Source organism: Sceloporus occidentalis, unplaced genomic scaffold (assembly GCF_023333645.1).
Source record: "Sceloporus occidentalis isolate IW3139 unplaced genomic scaffold, rSceOcc1.0.p SCAF_39, whole genome shotgun sequence".
Classification (NCBI taxonomy): domain Eukaryota; kingdom Metazoa; phylum Chordata; class Lepidosauria; order Squamata; family Phrynosomatidae; genus Sceloporus; species Sceloporus occidentalis.
Window position 1 is genome coordinate 3,266,022 of NW_028317019.1, and position 16,669 is coordinate 3,282,690.

General features: G+C 46.6%; 2 protein-coding genes across 2 annotated transcripts in view; one reads left to right on the forward strand and one right to left on the reverse strand.

Annotated features, from left to right (window-relative positions):
• Window positions 1-1,436: 1,436 nt before the first annotated feature.
• Window positions 1,437-16,669, reverse strand: part of LOC149290421 (uncharacterized) — a 60,876-nt gene continuing 45,643 nt past the window's right edge. The window contains exons 2-4 of the mRNA XM_089489203.1: window positions 6,602-6,771; window positions 5,643-5,763; window positions 1,437-2,474 (exon numbers count right to left, since the gene is read on the reverse strand). Of these exons, the coding sequence (XP_089345329.1) occupies window positions 1,741-2,474; window positions 5,643-5,763; window positions 6,602-6,673 (927 nt within the window). The 5' untranslated portion in view covers window positions 6,674-6,771 and the 3' untranslated portion in view covers window positions 1,437-1,740. The remainder of the gene's footprint in view (window positions 2,475-5,642; window positions 5,764-6,601; window positions 6,772-16,669) is intronic.
• Window positions 9,688-16,669, forward strand: part of LOC149290422 (uncharacterized) — a 106,519-nt gene continuing 99,537 nt past the window's right edge. The window contains exon 1 of the mRNA XM_089489327.1: window positions 9,688-9,693. Within this exon, the coding sequence (XP_089345453.1) occupies window positions 9,688-9,693 (6 nt within the window). The remainder of the gene's footprint in view (window positions 9,694-16,669) is intronic.

The following is a 16,669-nucleotide window of genomic DNA, read 5'->3' on the forward strand; positions in this document are numbered from 1 at the left end:
GCCCTCTTTCCCAAAATGGCTGCTGAGGGATTCCTATCCAAATGCCCCCTGTCTTTCAGCAGCCCCCTTTATGCCATCTCTACCCTTGGCACTTTCCTTCTTTCCTTCCTTTAACCTCCATCCCTTCAATGAAGGGGACTTTCAGGCAAAGAACTAACAATGGCTTCCATGTCCTTTCTGCATGTTCCCTGAGGAGGATCACTGATCTTTGCAGGGTTGTTGTGAAGGGTAACTAAAGGATGTGTGTGGGGGGGGTGGGTGGGGGACTAATTCAGATCCTGTGGGCCTCTAAGCCTAGTTGCCAGGGGGGTATCCCTCTCCCCAGAAGGGGCTTTGAGCTCCCTCCATCTGCCTGCTCTTGGCTTTGGCCTAAATCTGGGCTCTTCTCTCCCCCACAGACAGAGCCCCCTTCCCCCAGAGAAAACCCCTTCCCCTCAGAAAGCTGTTGTTTCCAATGCTATTGAAGCCTATGCTATCTGATGCTTTTTATTTGTCACAAAAGTCTTTTGACTGGGAGCCTCCCCTCTTCCCAGAGATGAAGAGGGTGCCCCCATTGGAAGACCATAGAGGGGGGCTTGCGATCCCTTGTCTCCCCCCAAATGAGGAGGAAGGGAGGGAGGGTCTCTCCTCTGCCCCACTTTCCAGGAGGGAGGGGCTCCTCAAAGCCCTTTTTACATCTTAAGGACCCTGCCCCCTCCCCCCATGGCCATGCCCCTCCTCAAGTGCCCCCTGCCCCCTTTTTCTCATACATTTCTCTCCCCCACTTCCATCTCTTCCTCCCTCAGAACAGACTGTGAGGGCAGCAATGGCTTCAGGGCCTGAGACTGAGCATGTGCACATGCCCCAAAGGCCCCTCCTGAGCATGCGCAGGGATCACCAGGGCCTTGCTGCTGCTGCTGAGGCTTATTCTGTTGACAGTCTTTGCGGAAAGGGAAGGAGTGCACCCTTCTTTCCTTTCTTCCTTCCTTTGAGGAGACTTGGAGGATGCCAGAATGGAGTCCAAGGAGGAGCTGGACTCAGGAGGGAAAGGGAAGGAAGGAAGGCTCTGCTTTGTACATATAGCTCTATCTGTCTCTTTGGTATGTGTTTGTGTGTGTTTGTCTCTGGTCTTCTTATGGCTGGGAATGGAGCTGAGGGCTGATGAGAGAATAAAGTGTATTTTGTGCAAATTCAGAACTTCTGTGCATCAAAGAGTCCAACACATTGAAACGACAAATAACTTTATTGAGAACACATAATCAGAAATTCAATGTTTAAACCAGAACTGCCCTCCCCAAGACAAAGAATACATTGAAACCCCAACACCTAAAACCCACCCTCTTCCAATCCTAGCCCCCACCCTCAGTTCCCACAGGCTATGCCCCAAAGGGAACAAGCCCCCCTTTGCCATTCCCAGAAACTAGACCCCTTTCTGTTAATACCTGCCCCCACCTTTCTTCAGACAACATCCCACACTTTCCAAAAGCTATCATTCCCATAACTATTCTAGCCAGTTGTAAAAAAAAATCCCAGCACCCCATCTAGCTGACCTATACCATGACCCATAATCCCCAGCCAAGTTTATAACCTGAAGCAATTATCTACACTAATAGCAATTAAACTTAACAAACTATAACTTTAAAACAGAAACAGACATATAGACAGACAAACGTAACACACAAAATCACAAGGGCCTTTTCTTTGCACCATTGGATTGAAAATATACTTTTTGTATTTCTTATTGACAAAAACAATGTTAGTTTACTGCTGAGATTGGAGTGGCTTCTCTCCTGTGTGGACTCTCTGATGTCTCACTAAGATTGACTTCTGAGAGAAACATTTCCCACAATGCTGGCATTTGTATGGCTTCTCTCCTATGTGGATTCTCTGATGCATGACAAGGACTGATTTGTAGGCATACCTTTTCCCACAATGCTGACATTTGTATGGCTTCTCTCCTGTGTGGACTCTCTGATGTCTCACTAGGTGTGACTTCTCAGAAAAACATTTCCCACAATGCTGGCATTTGTATGGCTTCTCTCCTGTGTGGACTCTCTGATGTTTCACTAGGCTTGAGTTCTGAGAGAAACATTTCCCACAATGCTGGCATTTGTATGGCTTCTCTCCTGTGTGGACTCTCTGATGTTTCACTAGGTCTGACTTTGAAGAAGAACATTTCCCACAATGCTGGCATTTGTATGGCTTCTCTCCAGTGTGGACTCTCTGATGTGTCACTAGGCTTGAGTTCTGAGAGAAACATTTCCCACAATGCTGGCATTTGTATGGCTTCTCTACTGTGTGGACTCTCTGATGTATCACTAGGTTTGGCTGCCGAGAAAAACATCTCCCACAATGCTGGCATTTGTATGGCTTCTCTCCTGTGTGGACTCTCTGATGTTTCACTAGGTGTGGCTGCCGAGAAAAACATTTCCCACAATGCTGGCATTTGTATGGCTTCTCTCCTGTGTGGACTCTCTCATGACTCACAAGTTCTTCTGTAAAGAAGGACAATCACAGTCAAGAATGAATATCAGAATTAAGAGAGGAGGGTGTTACCCCAATTTTTAGCCCTTGCTGAACCCTCCCTATTTGATATTAAATTAATTAAGTTGGTGAGAGTGACCCGAGCATGACACTATTGCAGATGTCCCGAAATCCATGAAACAATTGTATCCCTACTGACAGGAGCAAAGAAGAGATTGTAGTAGAACTCCCTTAAGGGAATTGGTCGAAGCAGATAGTCAAAGGGCTGTTGAAAAAATATTCCATTAAACATGATTTAAAATATTTTGATTGACAAGTGGCATCATTTCCTGTGAGACTGCCATAGAGTACTGAGTCAGAGCCCAAAGCATGATGCAATCTAACTGCAGAGGTCACTTCATGCTCTTTTGCACCAGATGACTCACAACCAATACACTATACAGCTCATCTTCAGATTGGTGTAGACTGGATTGGAGTTGTGTGTGCAAGAGATGGTGAAGTTGATGGAAGTCAGAGAGCTTGCAAAGATTTATATTATTTTGCAACTCAGGATAGAGAACCTCCAAGGACTTGGGTGAAATCAACTGTGACTGTGAGTTACTTTTAAGTGTGGACAGTAGTCAGTGCATTGCCAAAACCTATATCTGGATATTTGTTTCCATACTCTGCTATGTTATTGTTGAGCTGAATCTGGAAGTGTTGCTTTCAGATCGCGCTGTACATTGGCTTATGAACAGGACTGGAATTCAGAGCCAAGAAGGACCTGAGAGCCGGTGTGCTAATCCCTTTTGTCTGATGTATTTGCATCAAGCATCCATTGCATTCAGTTTGGATTCAGACAATTCTTTCCCCACCCAGGAAACATACTAAAGCGATTTAAACCATTTTGAACCCTCAGTCTCTGTCTGTAAGCAACAATTTCAGTGTAAATGTCTGCCCCGATATTTACTGTTCTTTGGCGTCAGTCCTGTTGCAGAGAGAAACTCTGTTGGTTTACATGGCTAAGCGCCTCAATATACTCAACAAAACCACTTTCCGTTCCCTTGCAGGACCCTCAGCAATTGGAATCAAGAACATTCTAGGTAATGTATTACCATTAGTATAGCTTTACATTATTCACCAATCCCACCTTTTTTACTTACATCTTGTGTGTATGTATGAATGCTTGTGTGTGCGTGCGTGCGTGCGTGCATGTATTTTGCTTTTTCCCTAAATAAAACATAAAAACCCATTTGAAATGCCTCTGGAGTTATGTGAGATTGCGTGCCTGGTATAGTTGGGCTGACCTCCGAGGTCACTGTTGCCTGAACAAAATTATGTCTCTTCTTTGAGCTAAGTACAAAATCCCCCCCCCCAAAAAAAAGCATAGCACTTGCAAGTGTCCTCCCCAGACTCCAGCATTTTGGGTAACAAAGGGCCTCTGGAACGAAAAATGCAGTTAAGCAAGCTCAGGTTGGAAAATAAAAGTGCTTTTTCTCTAATTGTGTCCTCCTTTCCTTCCTTCCTTCCTAAATATTACTCATAATTGCTAAATAAAACCACTTAATATGTCTGAAAACAAGGACCTGAGCCGGTTCTCAATAGTTCACTAAAACCAGTTCACTGAAACCTGGCCCTTCCCAGGGGTCCCTTCCTCTCTGCACAGAGCTAGGCGATCCTGGCTTTGCTCCTGCCTTCCCCTCCTGGCTCCCAGAGGCCTGATCCCCTTCACTTTCTCCCTCTGCGATCTAACCTTCTTTCTTGCCCATCAACATCTCATTTTCAGCATCTCTTCCCTGCCTTTCAATTTTTCACTTTCTGTCTGTCTCTTTATCACAGACATATACCCACAGAGTGTGATACATAAAAGGGGCACTTTGAGGCCCATTTGTTGAGAAAGGCGGGATAATCAATATACAAATAATTCATTGGCAAAGGCAGAGCAAAGGAGCTGGGATCTGGACTCCAATTTTGGTGAGGGTCAAGAGCCAGTGAGCAGCCTTAAAACAGCTTTAAAACATTTATAAGGCAGGCATGGACTACTGATGGGGTTTGGAGGAGATCTCAGGGGCAACCCTACATTGTATTGCTGGGGGGGGGGGCAGAATGAAATAATATTCTGCTCTTCAGCATCTCACAGCATCCCTTTGGGGAAGTGGAGGCCATTTTACCACTGTTGTGCCCTCCCTGAGCCACTGCTCAGATCTTTCCCCCAAGAAGACGTTCCAGAGCTTTAAAAGGATGGAAGAGGCACCAAAAAAGGTAGGAAACTTGCTCAAGGGTGTGCTGAGTACCATGTGGGTGTGAAAAGCATTAATGTCAATGGCTTCTTTCCACAAAATCCTAGGTTAGGCAGTTTAGGATGGAGTATTTAGAATCCTTAGAAACTGGAGAGCAATAGTGCCTCACTGAACTACAGATTCAAATATTCTACAGGATGTTGCTATCACAATTAAATTAGGCTTGAAAGGGATCTAGGACTCCTTGTAGACTACAAGTTGAACATGGGCCAACAGTGTGATGAGGCAGCTACAGAGGCCCATGTGATTCTAGGCTGCATCAATACAAGAATAGTTTCTAGATCAAGAGAAGTATTCTGCATTGGCCAGGCCTCACTTGGAATCATCCTGTGTAGAGTTCCAGGCCCCACAATTCAAAAAGGATGTTGACAAATTGGAGCATGTCCAAAGGAGGGCAACCAAAGTGGTGAAGGGTCTGGAAACCATCAAGGTCTATGAGGAGCAGCTTAGAAAGCTGGTTATGTATATCCTGGAGAAAAGAAAATAAAGAGTGGATATGATATCCATTTTTAAGTATTTGAAAGGTTGTCATGTTGTACAAGGAGAAGGCTTGCTTTTTGTTGCTACAGAGAAAAGGAGACACCACAATGGATGCAAGACACAGGGAAAGAGGTTCCACCTAAACATTAGCAGGAACTTTGTGACAGTAAGAGGTCTTTGACAGTGGAATATATTCCCTTAGAGTTTGGTGGAGGTCTTTAAAGAGAGGCTGGATGGTCATCTCTTGGAGGTGATTGGATGTGTATTCCTGCATGGCAGAAGTGGGTTGAACTGGATGGCCCTTGTGGTCTGTTCCAACTCTATGATTCTATAATTCTAGTACAACCAAAGCGACACAATAATATAGTATGAAAGGGCCTTCAGTCTTTATAGAAAGAGCAATGGATTCAGGTTCCTTACCTACAGAAGCCACATTCTCGTAATTGTCCATCATTACATAACTGTACAAAAGTTTCTGTTTCTTTGTCAACAGATTCCATTCTTCTTCAGAGAAATATACTGCCACATCTGCAAAGGTCACCTGAAATAGAAAATAGTCCTCATCCAGATAGTGACTAAATAAAAGGGGAGGAAAGCACATGGTTCATCCCAAATATTATTTCATCACTTCAGAATTCAGTCCAGGAAATAAACTTTAAATTCTGTCAACAAGAAAAAAATCTACTGCCTTTGAGATCAATTTGGTTTGAATCCTTTCAATATAATAAACAATATAATTTAGGCCATGGCTGGGATATAGAGGATGGATTAGGATACTGACTATTCCAACACATTTAGTACATTTATCCACAAAAGAATTATGGTGCATTTAGCAATTTCTTGCCAAATTTCAGAGGCAAATTTCATTTTTAAAAAACAGTTCTGGGGAGCACTCTGGACTTGAGGGCCACTGGGCCCACCCCCAATTTAGATCCAGAGATGGTCTCCCATATCCCCAACATTTCACAGACAGGAAAAGCAAGGCACATGTGGACAAGCAACACCAGAAGATGGAGAGGATGGCCAAAGTTGTTTATGAGGAAGATCACACAAGCTAGGAAGGGCACAGTAGTTTGTTTTTGCCTCCACCTCCTGAGCCAAAAAGGAAGACCCTGGCAACTTATCTCCTCTCCTCTCCCCCCTTTTGAGTAGATGGGGTGCAAACCCCTTGGAAGTCATTTTTCAGCAACCCAAGAGACCTGAGGAGAAGGGGGAATGTGGGAGGAGGAGAGAGAAACCGGGACATTTTTGAAAGCCCCTGAAAAAGTGGGCTAACCAAGACATTCTCTGCCAAACTGGGACAATATGTTCTTTACTTGCTTTCATGAACTGGCCCTGCAGTGACACAAATGAAATTAATACTCAGGATGGCGACTCACCAAAGAGTTGTACTTGGACAGCCTCTTTCTCTTGGAGCCCAACTCCCTCCACTTGTCCTCTGTGTTGGCCATTAGGTGGGAAGGGGGCGGGGGTCCTGGTGTCCTGGACTTGGGTCTCTTCCAGAAAAATATGCCCCAAAGCTGTGTACAAGGAGGCCGAGATGAAGTTCCTTAGAAAAGAGACTAGTGTTAGGCTTGGTTTGTCAAGAAACACTGCATCACTCAAAGACACAGAGAACAGCATGCTACTAGTGAGATACACAGGTGACATATGCATCCTTTGGGCCAATGCAGAGGTGGGCATCCCCTTCCTCCCTCTGCACCAAACAAAGCCCCCTGGACCTAACATAGATTCACTGCAGCTCCCCTACACAACAGATACTCCATGTTAAAATGCTTTTGACATTGCTATGTTGCGCAGCACGTGAGGCAACACGTTAACGTATGGTGCCAGATTCTCCACCTTGACTGTAGTCAGTAGATTGTGAGCTGAAGAAACACCTGTCGCTTTCTCAATGAGCAAAGAGACACTGTAATCTTCTCTCAGATGAGTCTTTTATGCATATAAGAAGTTCCACTGTGTACAACACTATATACATCGACACCCTCCACCATCCACACCAGTAACAACCCACTCTGAGGCACACACTGTCTGACTCTTCCTCAGTGACGGTTGAGAATGACAGTTGACAGTTGCATCAACATTCAACAGCACTGTTTAAATGCTGACACATCTAACTGCCACTAGAGCTGTCAATGACTTCCACAACAGCTCCACCTAGTGGCCACATGCCTGTCATTTCCTCAGACCTGTTCACCATGGTCCTGACACTCCATGCCTTGTGAGAGTGGAGGGGGGTCAGGGGATGGGGAATTGGAGAGGACCCTGGCTATGTCCCTGTAGCTAGATGTGAAATGAGCGCATCATCTGCTGAAACCTCCTGACCTCCCCAGTGGCCCTCAGAGGAGAATGCCTTCCTTTGGCTTCTGGCTAGAGAAACACAGCTGGATGCTTCTCCAATGCCTCGCACCCAACACTCTCATCAGGCATGGAATGAACATGGAGCATGGCTTCCACAATTCCCATGTTTCATTTTGTATTCCTTCTAATTTCACATCTATTTTAAACCTCTCCCTCATTTGACGATAAAGATACCAGTGACAATCTAGGACAGATTCTTTAGGTTCTTCTTGTGTTTTGATCTCTAGTTTTCCTTGCGATTCTTTCAGTACATCCTTGTATCTTAACAATTTAGTTTAATGGATACTGTTCCTCCCAAAAAGAGCCTCATGCGGTGAATGCCATAAAAGCATTTTTGGACATATTCTACACTTGTTTTTCCCCAGATCTTCAATAGAGCTTTTCTTATGAAATGATTTGTGCTTTCTTTATGAACTTTCTCTTTACTGTAAATTAGGTATCCATGCCACCCAAATCTTAAATGTTCACCCTCCAGACATAACAACTGTTCATTCTTTATCATAACCCATTCTCTAATCCAAACTAAACGACAAACAGCATAATAAAGTCCTCTTCTACTTTTGTCATCACAAAGTATTTTCGTTTTTATCCTGGCTCTTTTTTTATTCCAAATAAATGTTGAGATTTCCTTTTGCCATAGATTCAATGGTTTTTCATTCTGGATGATGGGTATCGCTTGAAACAGAAACAGTTTTTCAGGAAGCAAACTCATTTGGATCAGTGATACTTTTCCTAATACCGATAAGTGTAATTTCCCCCATTTTTCTAGGTCTTTTCTGATTTCCATCCATGTGTCTCATAGGCCGGTTACAAACCGGCACTTGGGACGTCTGCAGGACATCCCATTTTCAAAAAGGGGCATCTCTTCTAGACGCCCCTGGGTCTAATACGGACTCTGTCCGTACAATATGGCACCAGCCGTTCCACACGGCCAGCGCCATCTTTATGTATCGGACGCTGTGCGTCCGAACGTGTCGCGGCACCTGTGATGTCGCGAATGCGCCCCTGGCGCCTCGCGATGTCACAGAGGCGCCGCAGAAAGAAGCTCCATATTGGAGATTCTTTTTTGCTCTGTAAGGGAGCCGTGCGGTGTGGCTGCGACGGCTCCATTACGGAGCAAATGGCGGCGGCGGCAGACTGCCTCAAAGCGGCGGTCTATAACCCGCCATAGTTACTGTGAAATAGATCTGAGTTTTATTTGTTACATTTATTCCTAGAGATTTAACTTTTTTCCCCACTTTAAATCCACTAATTTCTTTCAGGATTTGTTCTTCCTCTTCCCCATATTTTCTGTTATTAATGTTGTTTTGTCTCTGTTTACTTTTAGTCCAGAAACATATTCCAATTCCACTATTACATCCATCAATTGTCCCTTAATAGCAGTAAACCAAATTAAACAGTATATAAAACAAAAACATGGAACAAGCTAGACAAGAGGCCTCCAGGCTCCACCTGGCTCTTTTGCATTGGTGGCGGCAGTGGAGCTGCGGCTGTGAGGAGGCCAAGCCTCAGATACCTCTCCGCCGTCGCCGCCAGCAACTCCTGTGGTGGTGATGGTGACGGCGGAGAGGAGGCCAAGGAGAATGCCAGAGGCGTCCTCTCCGCCGCCGCCTTTGCGTGAGGGCCAGGTGCTGGGCTGGAGTCTTCTTGGCCTCCAACACCCAAACCTGGCCCTTTTGTGCTTGCGGTGGCAGCGAGGAGGCTGAGGAGGCATCTGGTGTTGCTGCTCCGCCACCTCGGGCTCCTCGTTGCCAAGGCCAGGGGAAAGGCGAGGTGTTTCTCCTGGAGGCCAAGTGTGCTGGCAGTGGAGCGAAGGCCAAGGAGTACTGCCAGAGGCCTCTTCGGCCCCCTCTCCACTGCCGCCATGGCGCAAGGGCCATATGGGGCTATTGGAGGCCAAGAGGCCTCTGGGTCACCACCCAGCCCTTCCACGGTGGCAGCAGTGGGGGCATGCAGGCCGAGGTGGAGAGGAGGCCTCTGGCGCTGATCCTCTGCCTCCTCTTCGCTGCCACCGCAGCAATCACTGCCACCTCCGCAGAAGGGCCGGATGGTGGGCTGGAGCCCTCTTGGCCTCCAACATCCCCACACGGCCTTTCCCCCGACCATGGCGGTGAGGAGGGAAAAAGTTGGGGAGGGGAGGAGAGGAGAGGGACTTTTGTCCCCAATGTTGACATGTGTGGATTTGAGCATACACGGATTTTGGTATACGCCGGGGGGCGGAACGGATCCCCCACGTATACCAGGGCCCCACTATATTTGCAAGCAAAGGAGGGCCAAGAGAGCCCTGGAGAGCCTTGCCTTGGGGTGGCTCTGGATCTCTGGTGCCTAACAAACTACAAATCCCAGGATTCCTCAGGATGGAGCCAGGAGAGTTAACACAGTTTCGAACTGGAATATTTCTGCAGTGCAGACACAGCCTGAGCTGGTTGTAAAAGGGTAGAAGCGTCCAAGTCTGGTTTTTTTCCTCTCTTAATAATGCTTTTACTTTCAAAAACTAAGCGCTTTGTTTTGTTATTTTTGTTGTTGTTTGTTTGTTTCATTCTTGGTAATATGAGATGGTCTGGTTTGTCAACTTCATTCATGCATTAAAATCTCTTAATAATAAAACTGAAGAGACTTTTAAAACCTCCCAGAGGAGCTACTTTTAGCCTTTTGGCGGCGGGGGGGGGGGGGGGGGGGGATCCTCCTCTTAGAAGCCAAAGCCTGATGTTATGAAGAATAATAATAATGCTTGTATTAAAACTATCCTCTCCATTTCTGATCCCTTTTAAAACCCATGTTCCCCAGAAGGATCAGAGCTGTGTCTATTTGAAAAGACACACAAAACACACAAAAATAAACACACTTCCTTCCTTTTGGCCCAAGGAGCCTGGCTTCCTTATCTCTCTAAAGCCTCAGGAGAGAAAGAGAGAACTCTGTTCAACTGAGGCCTCAGAGAAGGTTCTGGAACATTATTCACCACAGTCACAAGCAGCACAAAATGGCCGCCAGAACACAAGGAGGCAGGGACTGGGATTCCAGCCAATCAGGGCCAGGGACACAAAATGGCTGCCAGAAAACAAAATGGCCTCTGGAACAGAAAATGTGAGTCTGGGGCAGGGGGTGGGGTCTTCCAGGTCCTCTGCCCCCATTGGCCAGCCTCAAGAAGAGGAGGAGCTTCTGCTTCTCTATTTAGCTCTGCGTGCGGAAAAGTGACCGAGGAGAGAAGCAGAGTGTCAGAGGGAGAAAGAGACAGATAGAGAGAGAGGAAGGAAGGAGGAGAGAGGAGTAGAGTGTAAGAGAGATAAAGAGACAGACAGGAAGGAACGAAGGAAGGAAGGAAGGAAGGAGAGAGGAGCAGAGTGTAAGAGAGAGAAAGAGACAGACAGAGAGGGAGGAAGGAAGGAAGGAAGGAAGGAAGGAAGGAAGGAAGGAAGGAGAGAGGAGCAGAGTGTCAGAGGGAGAAAGAGACAGATAGAGAGACAGGAAGGAAGGAGGAGAGAGGAGTAGAGTGTAAGAGAGATAAAGAGACAGACAGGAAGGGAGGAAGGAAGGAAGGAAGGAAGGAGAGAGGAGCAGAGTGTAAGAGAGAGAAAGAGACAGACAGAGAGGGAGGAAGGAAGGAAGGAAGGAAGGAGGAGAGAGGAGTAGAGTGTAAGAGAGATAAAGAGACAGACAGGAAGGGAGGAAGGAGTGAGGGGACAGCAGAGGGACACGGCCTGGAACCACTAGGCTTCACTGATGCACTGAGGTCTGTCTGGGCCTGGCTTGGGTCTACTGCTGCTGCTTTTCTTTGGCCACTGCCATTAAGGAGGGGAGGAAGGAGGCCCAGCAGTCCTTCTAGGCATGGCCCACTCTCTCTGAAGTCCCAAAGAGGATTCCAGTGCTTTTAATGGTGGCGCTCATGCTGTAGCAAAGATGATGATGATGATGATGATGATGATGATGATGATGATGATGATGATGATTTTATCAGGCCTAGGGGGGAGGATAGAGCTGCTGCCAGACCTTAATCATCATTAATGTCACCTTCCTGTGCCTTCTTGCTTTGCACCACTGTAATGGCCATGGCTCAGTGCTATGGAACTCTGGGAATGTTCTTTTGGTTTGGCATTTTAGGTGTTGTTAAGGTTTGGAAATACTGTTTGAGGACGCTTCCGACTTTGGGGCCCTTTCCTCCTCCATTATGGCTTCCCTGAAGGCCTCAAACTGCCAAGTGCCAAGCGCTGAGCCAGAGGCATCCATTTTGTGTTCTGGCGGCCATTTTGTGCTGCTTGTGACTGTGGGGAATAATGTTCCGGAACCTTCCCTGAGACCTCAGTTGAACAGAGGCCTCTCTTTCTCTCCTGAGGCTCCAGAGAGAGAAGGAGGCCAGGCTCCTTGGGCCAAAAGGAAGGATGTGTGTGTCTTTTCTGAGAGAGTTTTCTTATTACAAAGCTCTGATCCTTCTGGGGAACATGGGTTTTAAAAGGGATCAGAAATGGGGAGGATACTTTTAATATAAGTGTTATTATTATTATTCACAAACATTGGGCTTTGGCTTCTAAGAGGAGGCTAGTCCCCCAAAAAAAGCCAAAAGTGGCTCCTTTGGGAAGTTTTAAAAGTCTCCCCAGTTTCCTTATTAATAGATTTTGAGGCAAGAAGGAAGGAGACAGACCAGAATAACTCATATTACCAAGAATGAAACAAACAAAAAGAGAAACAAACAAGAACAACAAAAATAATGATTAGACAGAAAAACAAACTGCTTATATTTTAAAAAAGCAAAACCATTTTTTACAGGATAAAAATTTGACTTGGGTGCCTCTGTTCTTTTACAACCAACTTAGGCTGTATCTGCACTGCAGAAATAATCTGTTTCGAAACTGCTTTAACTCTCCTGGTTCCATCCTATGGAATCCTGGGATTCGTAGTTTGTTGTGGCATGAGAGCTCTCTGGCAGAGAAGGCTAATGTCCCAAAGGTAAAATCCCAGGATTCCATAGCACTGAGCAGTTAAAGCAGTGTCAAAGTGTCTTATTTCTAAGTGCGGATGCAGCCTTCTTGGGAAAGGGGCTGATGCTGGGGAAAAGAGGAGGAATGCAGAAGGAAAGGACGGAGGGCCACCTGCAGCTGGACTGGCCTCCCTGGGCGGTCAAGACCTGAGCTGGGTTGTGGACAATGGGCACTCTTAATATCAATATTAATATCTTTCACTATTGATTGTAATTAAGGAGGGGATCAGGAAAATAGCATCAGGAAAATGTTTAGGTGTTGTTAAGTTTGCAAATCCTGTTTGGGGTCCCTTCCGACTTTAGGGCCCTTTCATCCTCCATTTTGGGTTCCCTGAAGGCTGCCAACTGCCAAGCAGTGAGGCAGAGGGAGCCATTTTGTGTCCTGGCGGCCATTTTGTGTCCCGGTGGACTTTTTCGTTTCTGTCAGCCATTTTGTGTTCTGGTGGACATTTTGTGCTGCTTGTGAATGTGGGGAATAATGTTCCGGAACATTCACTGAAGCCTCAGTTGAACATGTCAGGGAATGAAATGGATGTGGCCACTAGGTGGAGCTGTTGTGCACGTTATATACAGCTCTAGTGGCAGTTATATGTGTCAGCATTTGAACAGTGCATCATCGGAATGTTGATGCAACTGTCAACTGTCCTTCCTAACTGTCACTGAGAGACAGAGTGAGACAGTTGGTGTGTGAGAGCAACTGCCTCTCTGTGGAGGGTGTTACTGTGGCTGCGTCACAGGTTGTGTTATTATTGTTGGTTGGTGTAAATAGTGTGTATTAGAGACGGTTGTCCAATACACTGTGTGTGTATATATATATATATATATATATATATTGTAAATATTGCAAACGAAGATTAAAGTCCTCATGAAGAGTGAAGGCTTGTTCTGTAGTTATTTCTCAAGCCTGGAGCTCATGTCCGTTTGGAGTGGTGAAGGAATATTTCCTTCTTGACCAGAATACCTTTGCAGACATCTCCACAGATTCCTTCTCCCTGGCGTCCTGTCGATGTGGTTCAACTCTGCAGGTGGTCATGGTGGACACAGCGCGTCTTTCCACACGCCCCAACAGAACAGAGGTTCCTCTTTCTCTCTCTGAGGCTCCAGAGCGAGAAGGAGGCCAGGTTCCTTGGGCCAAAAAGGGGGTTGTGTGTCCCTTTGTGCCTCTGACCCTCCATTTTGGGGGGAAGGAAGGAAGGAAGGAAGGAAGGAAGGAAGGGGCCTGTCGGGGTCTGAGGAAGGGAGGCAGGACCAGTGGGGAGGCTGGGCTTTGGGGGCTGAGAGAGAGAGAGGTGGGGAAAGAGACCCTCCCTTTGGGCCCTAGCTGGGGAGGGTCCACCGGTCCTTGCCTCCCCCTTTCGGAAAGGAGACCTCCTCAGCCCCTGGACTAACTCCTGACACTCATTCATAGAATGGCTGGGACTCAGAGGAGTTTCCTAGGCATTGTCACCTTCTGCCCTCCATGGCCATTGGCACTGACCTTTTCCCATTGCCTTCCCTCCCTCAGCCCTGTGGACCTCTTCCTCCTTCGCACTCACAGCAACCCTTCTCTACGGCTGAGGAGACGGCCTCTGACCCAGGGAAGCTCCGGCCATAAAGGACTGCAGAAGAGGCCTTTCTGGGGCTGAAGAAGTCAGTGTCTTTGTACTGAAGGTAGGCTTTTATTCCTGGAGCTGAAAGATGACCTTTGTTTAAATGTTTCGGTCCAGAATTGTATGGAAATGTTGCAGCTGAGAGAGTGAGGCCATGCTTTGCAGGCATAAAGCCCCAAATTCGCTCTCTAACAGCATTGTCTTCCCAGAAGGTGGAAGGGAGATTTCCAGACCTCAGACACACAGTGCGCAAGTGAGTCCTTTTTATGGGAACTGTGTGTGTATGTGTTGTTTACTAGAACTTTGTGAGATATTAGTTTCACTGGGTTTATAAAATGAATTTATATACGTCTTCACTTACCCCAAATGAGCATAATCCAGGGTGCAATATTCAAGTCATAAACCTATACATTTATAGATATTTGTTATATCAAGTGCAACGTATTCAGCAGTTTGCATCTTTTTAAAAAATATTCAAGGAAAAATGAAGAAATTGTGATTTTAACAATAGATCCATTCAGAAACAATGCACACAAATGTATATGCCTCAATTTCTATGTGGCTTTAGCAAGAAGAGGGAGGAGGTTCATACTTCATGCTCCTGCTATGACTGACATAGGAAACACAGCAGTTAAGCTTAGAAAAATAGTCTCATCTGCAAAAATAAAGTAATTATTTTGGCCAGTGTCTAAATGGGAAGGAGGCCATGATGATGGGAGGAGCTTCTCCACCTGGGACATAGAGCAGGTGCTCCCCCTCCTCCTCTGTGTGAAAGAGAAGTCAAATTCTCATCAGTGATGATGACACAGCATGACAAATTTGTATTCCTGAATTTAAAAATCTGAGGAGTCCGGAATCCTGTTGGTTAACCCTAGAGAGCAGACCCACTGAACCCATAAGTGACTGGTGAGTCAACTTATAGATAAATCCGACTGATTCAGTGATTCTACTCTGATCAGGTTAGGCACAAGATAGAGGCTAGGATTTAGGTCTGCATGTGGCTGGGACAGGATATTCCCAAGACAAGATGGACAGGCAACAATGTGGAAAATGGGCACTCTCCACATGGGCAAAGACACTATCAGAATTGTGACTTCTCTGCATGCAGAAGGCTGCCATGGGAATTGGGTGCTCCCTTTCCATCAGCTCAATCCTCTGGTGCCCCCTGATCCTGGGAGAAGGGCTGGATCCCATGGAAGGGGAGCAACCTGAGAAGAGAGAGCTCCTTTCCTGCCCTTCTTGACTGAGGGCCTCCCTGGGGAAGGGCCATTTTTAGACGCATTCCACCTAGAGCAACACTGGAGCATAGAGAGTTCTGCTGGTTTGGCCACTGGGAGAATGAGGAACCACCAGTCCAGACAGCCTGACCCAGCACAACCCTCTATGCTCCAGTGTTGCTCCGAGTAGAATCAGACTACAACTGGCCATTCAGTGACCCAGGTCCTACCATACAGTTGTGGAAGGCATCCCACATGGCCATTCCATGCCTGGTGAGAGTGTTGGTGTGAGGTATTAGAGAAGCATCCAGCTGTGTTTCTGTAGTCAGAAGCAAAATGAAGAAATCTTCCTCTGAGGGCATTGTGGACCTCTGCAGGTTTCAGCAGATAATGCACTCATTTCACATCCAGCTATGAGGACATAGTCAGGACCCTTTCCAATTCCCCATCCCCTGATCCCCAGCTACTCTCACAAGGCATGGAGTAACTGTTGTGTAGGGGAGCTGCAGTGAGTCTGTGCTAGGTCCAGGGGGTTTTGTTTGGTGCAGAGGGAGGAAGGGGATGCTCACCTCTACATCGGCCCAAAGGAGGCATATGTTACCTGCATATGTCATCAGCAGGATGCTCTTCTCTGTGTCTTTGACTGCTGCAGGCTTTCTTGCAAGCCTTACCCTGGTCTCTTTTCTCAGGAACTTCATCACGATCCCCTTGTACAGAGCGTTGGGACATTGTTTGCTGGAAGTGACCAAAGTGCAGGGCCACCAGGATCCCCCTGCCCACCTGATGGCCAACACAAAGGCCAAGCAGACGGAGCTGGGCTCCAACAGAAAGAGGCTGCCGAGGGTTAACAGCTCTTTGGTAAGTTGCCACCCTGACTGTTATTTTCATCTGTGTCTGTGCTGGATCATGAAAGCAAGCGGAGAAGATACTGTCCCGGTTTGGCAGAGAGAGTCCTGGTTAATCCTCTGTCTCCTCATTTTTTCAGGGGCTTAGGAAATGTCCTATTTCACTCTTCTCCTCCCATTTCCTCCTTTCTCCTCAGGTCAGTTCAGTTGCTGCAAAGTGCATTCCAGGTTCAAAAGAGTCTACAGCCCATCAATGCAAAAGAGGGGAGAGGGGAGGAGAGAAGGGGGCAGGGTCTTGCCCTTGCCAGGAGTCTGAGCCAAAAGGAAAATGCTGTACCCTTTCTCGCTTGTGTGATCTTTATCATTAACAACTTTGGCCATCTTGACCCACTTCTGGTGTTGCTTGTCCACATGTGTGTTGCTTTCCCCATCTGTGAAATGCTGGATGATATGGAAGAATATC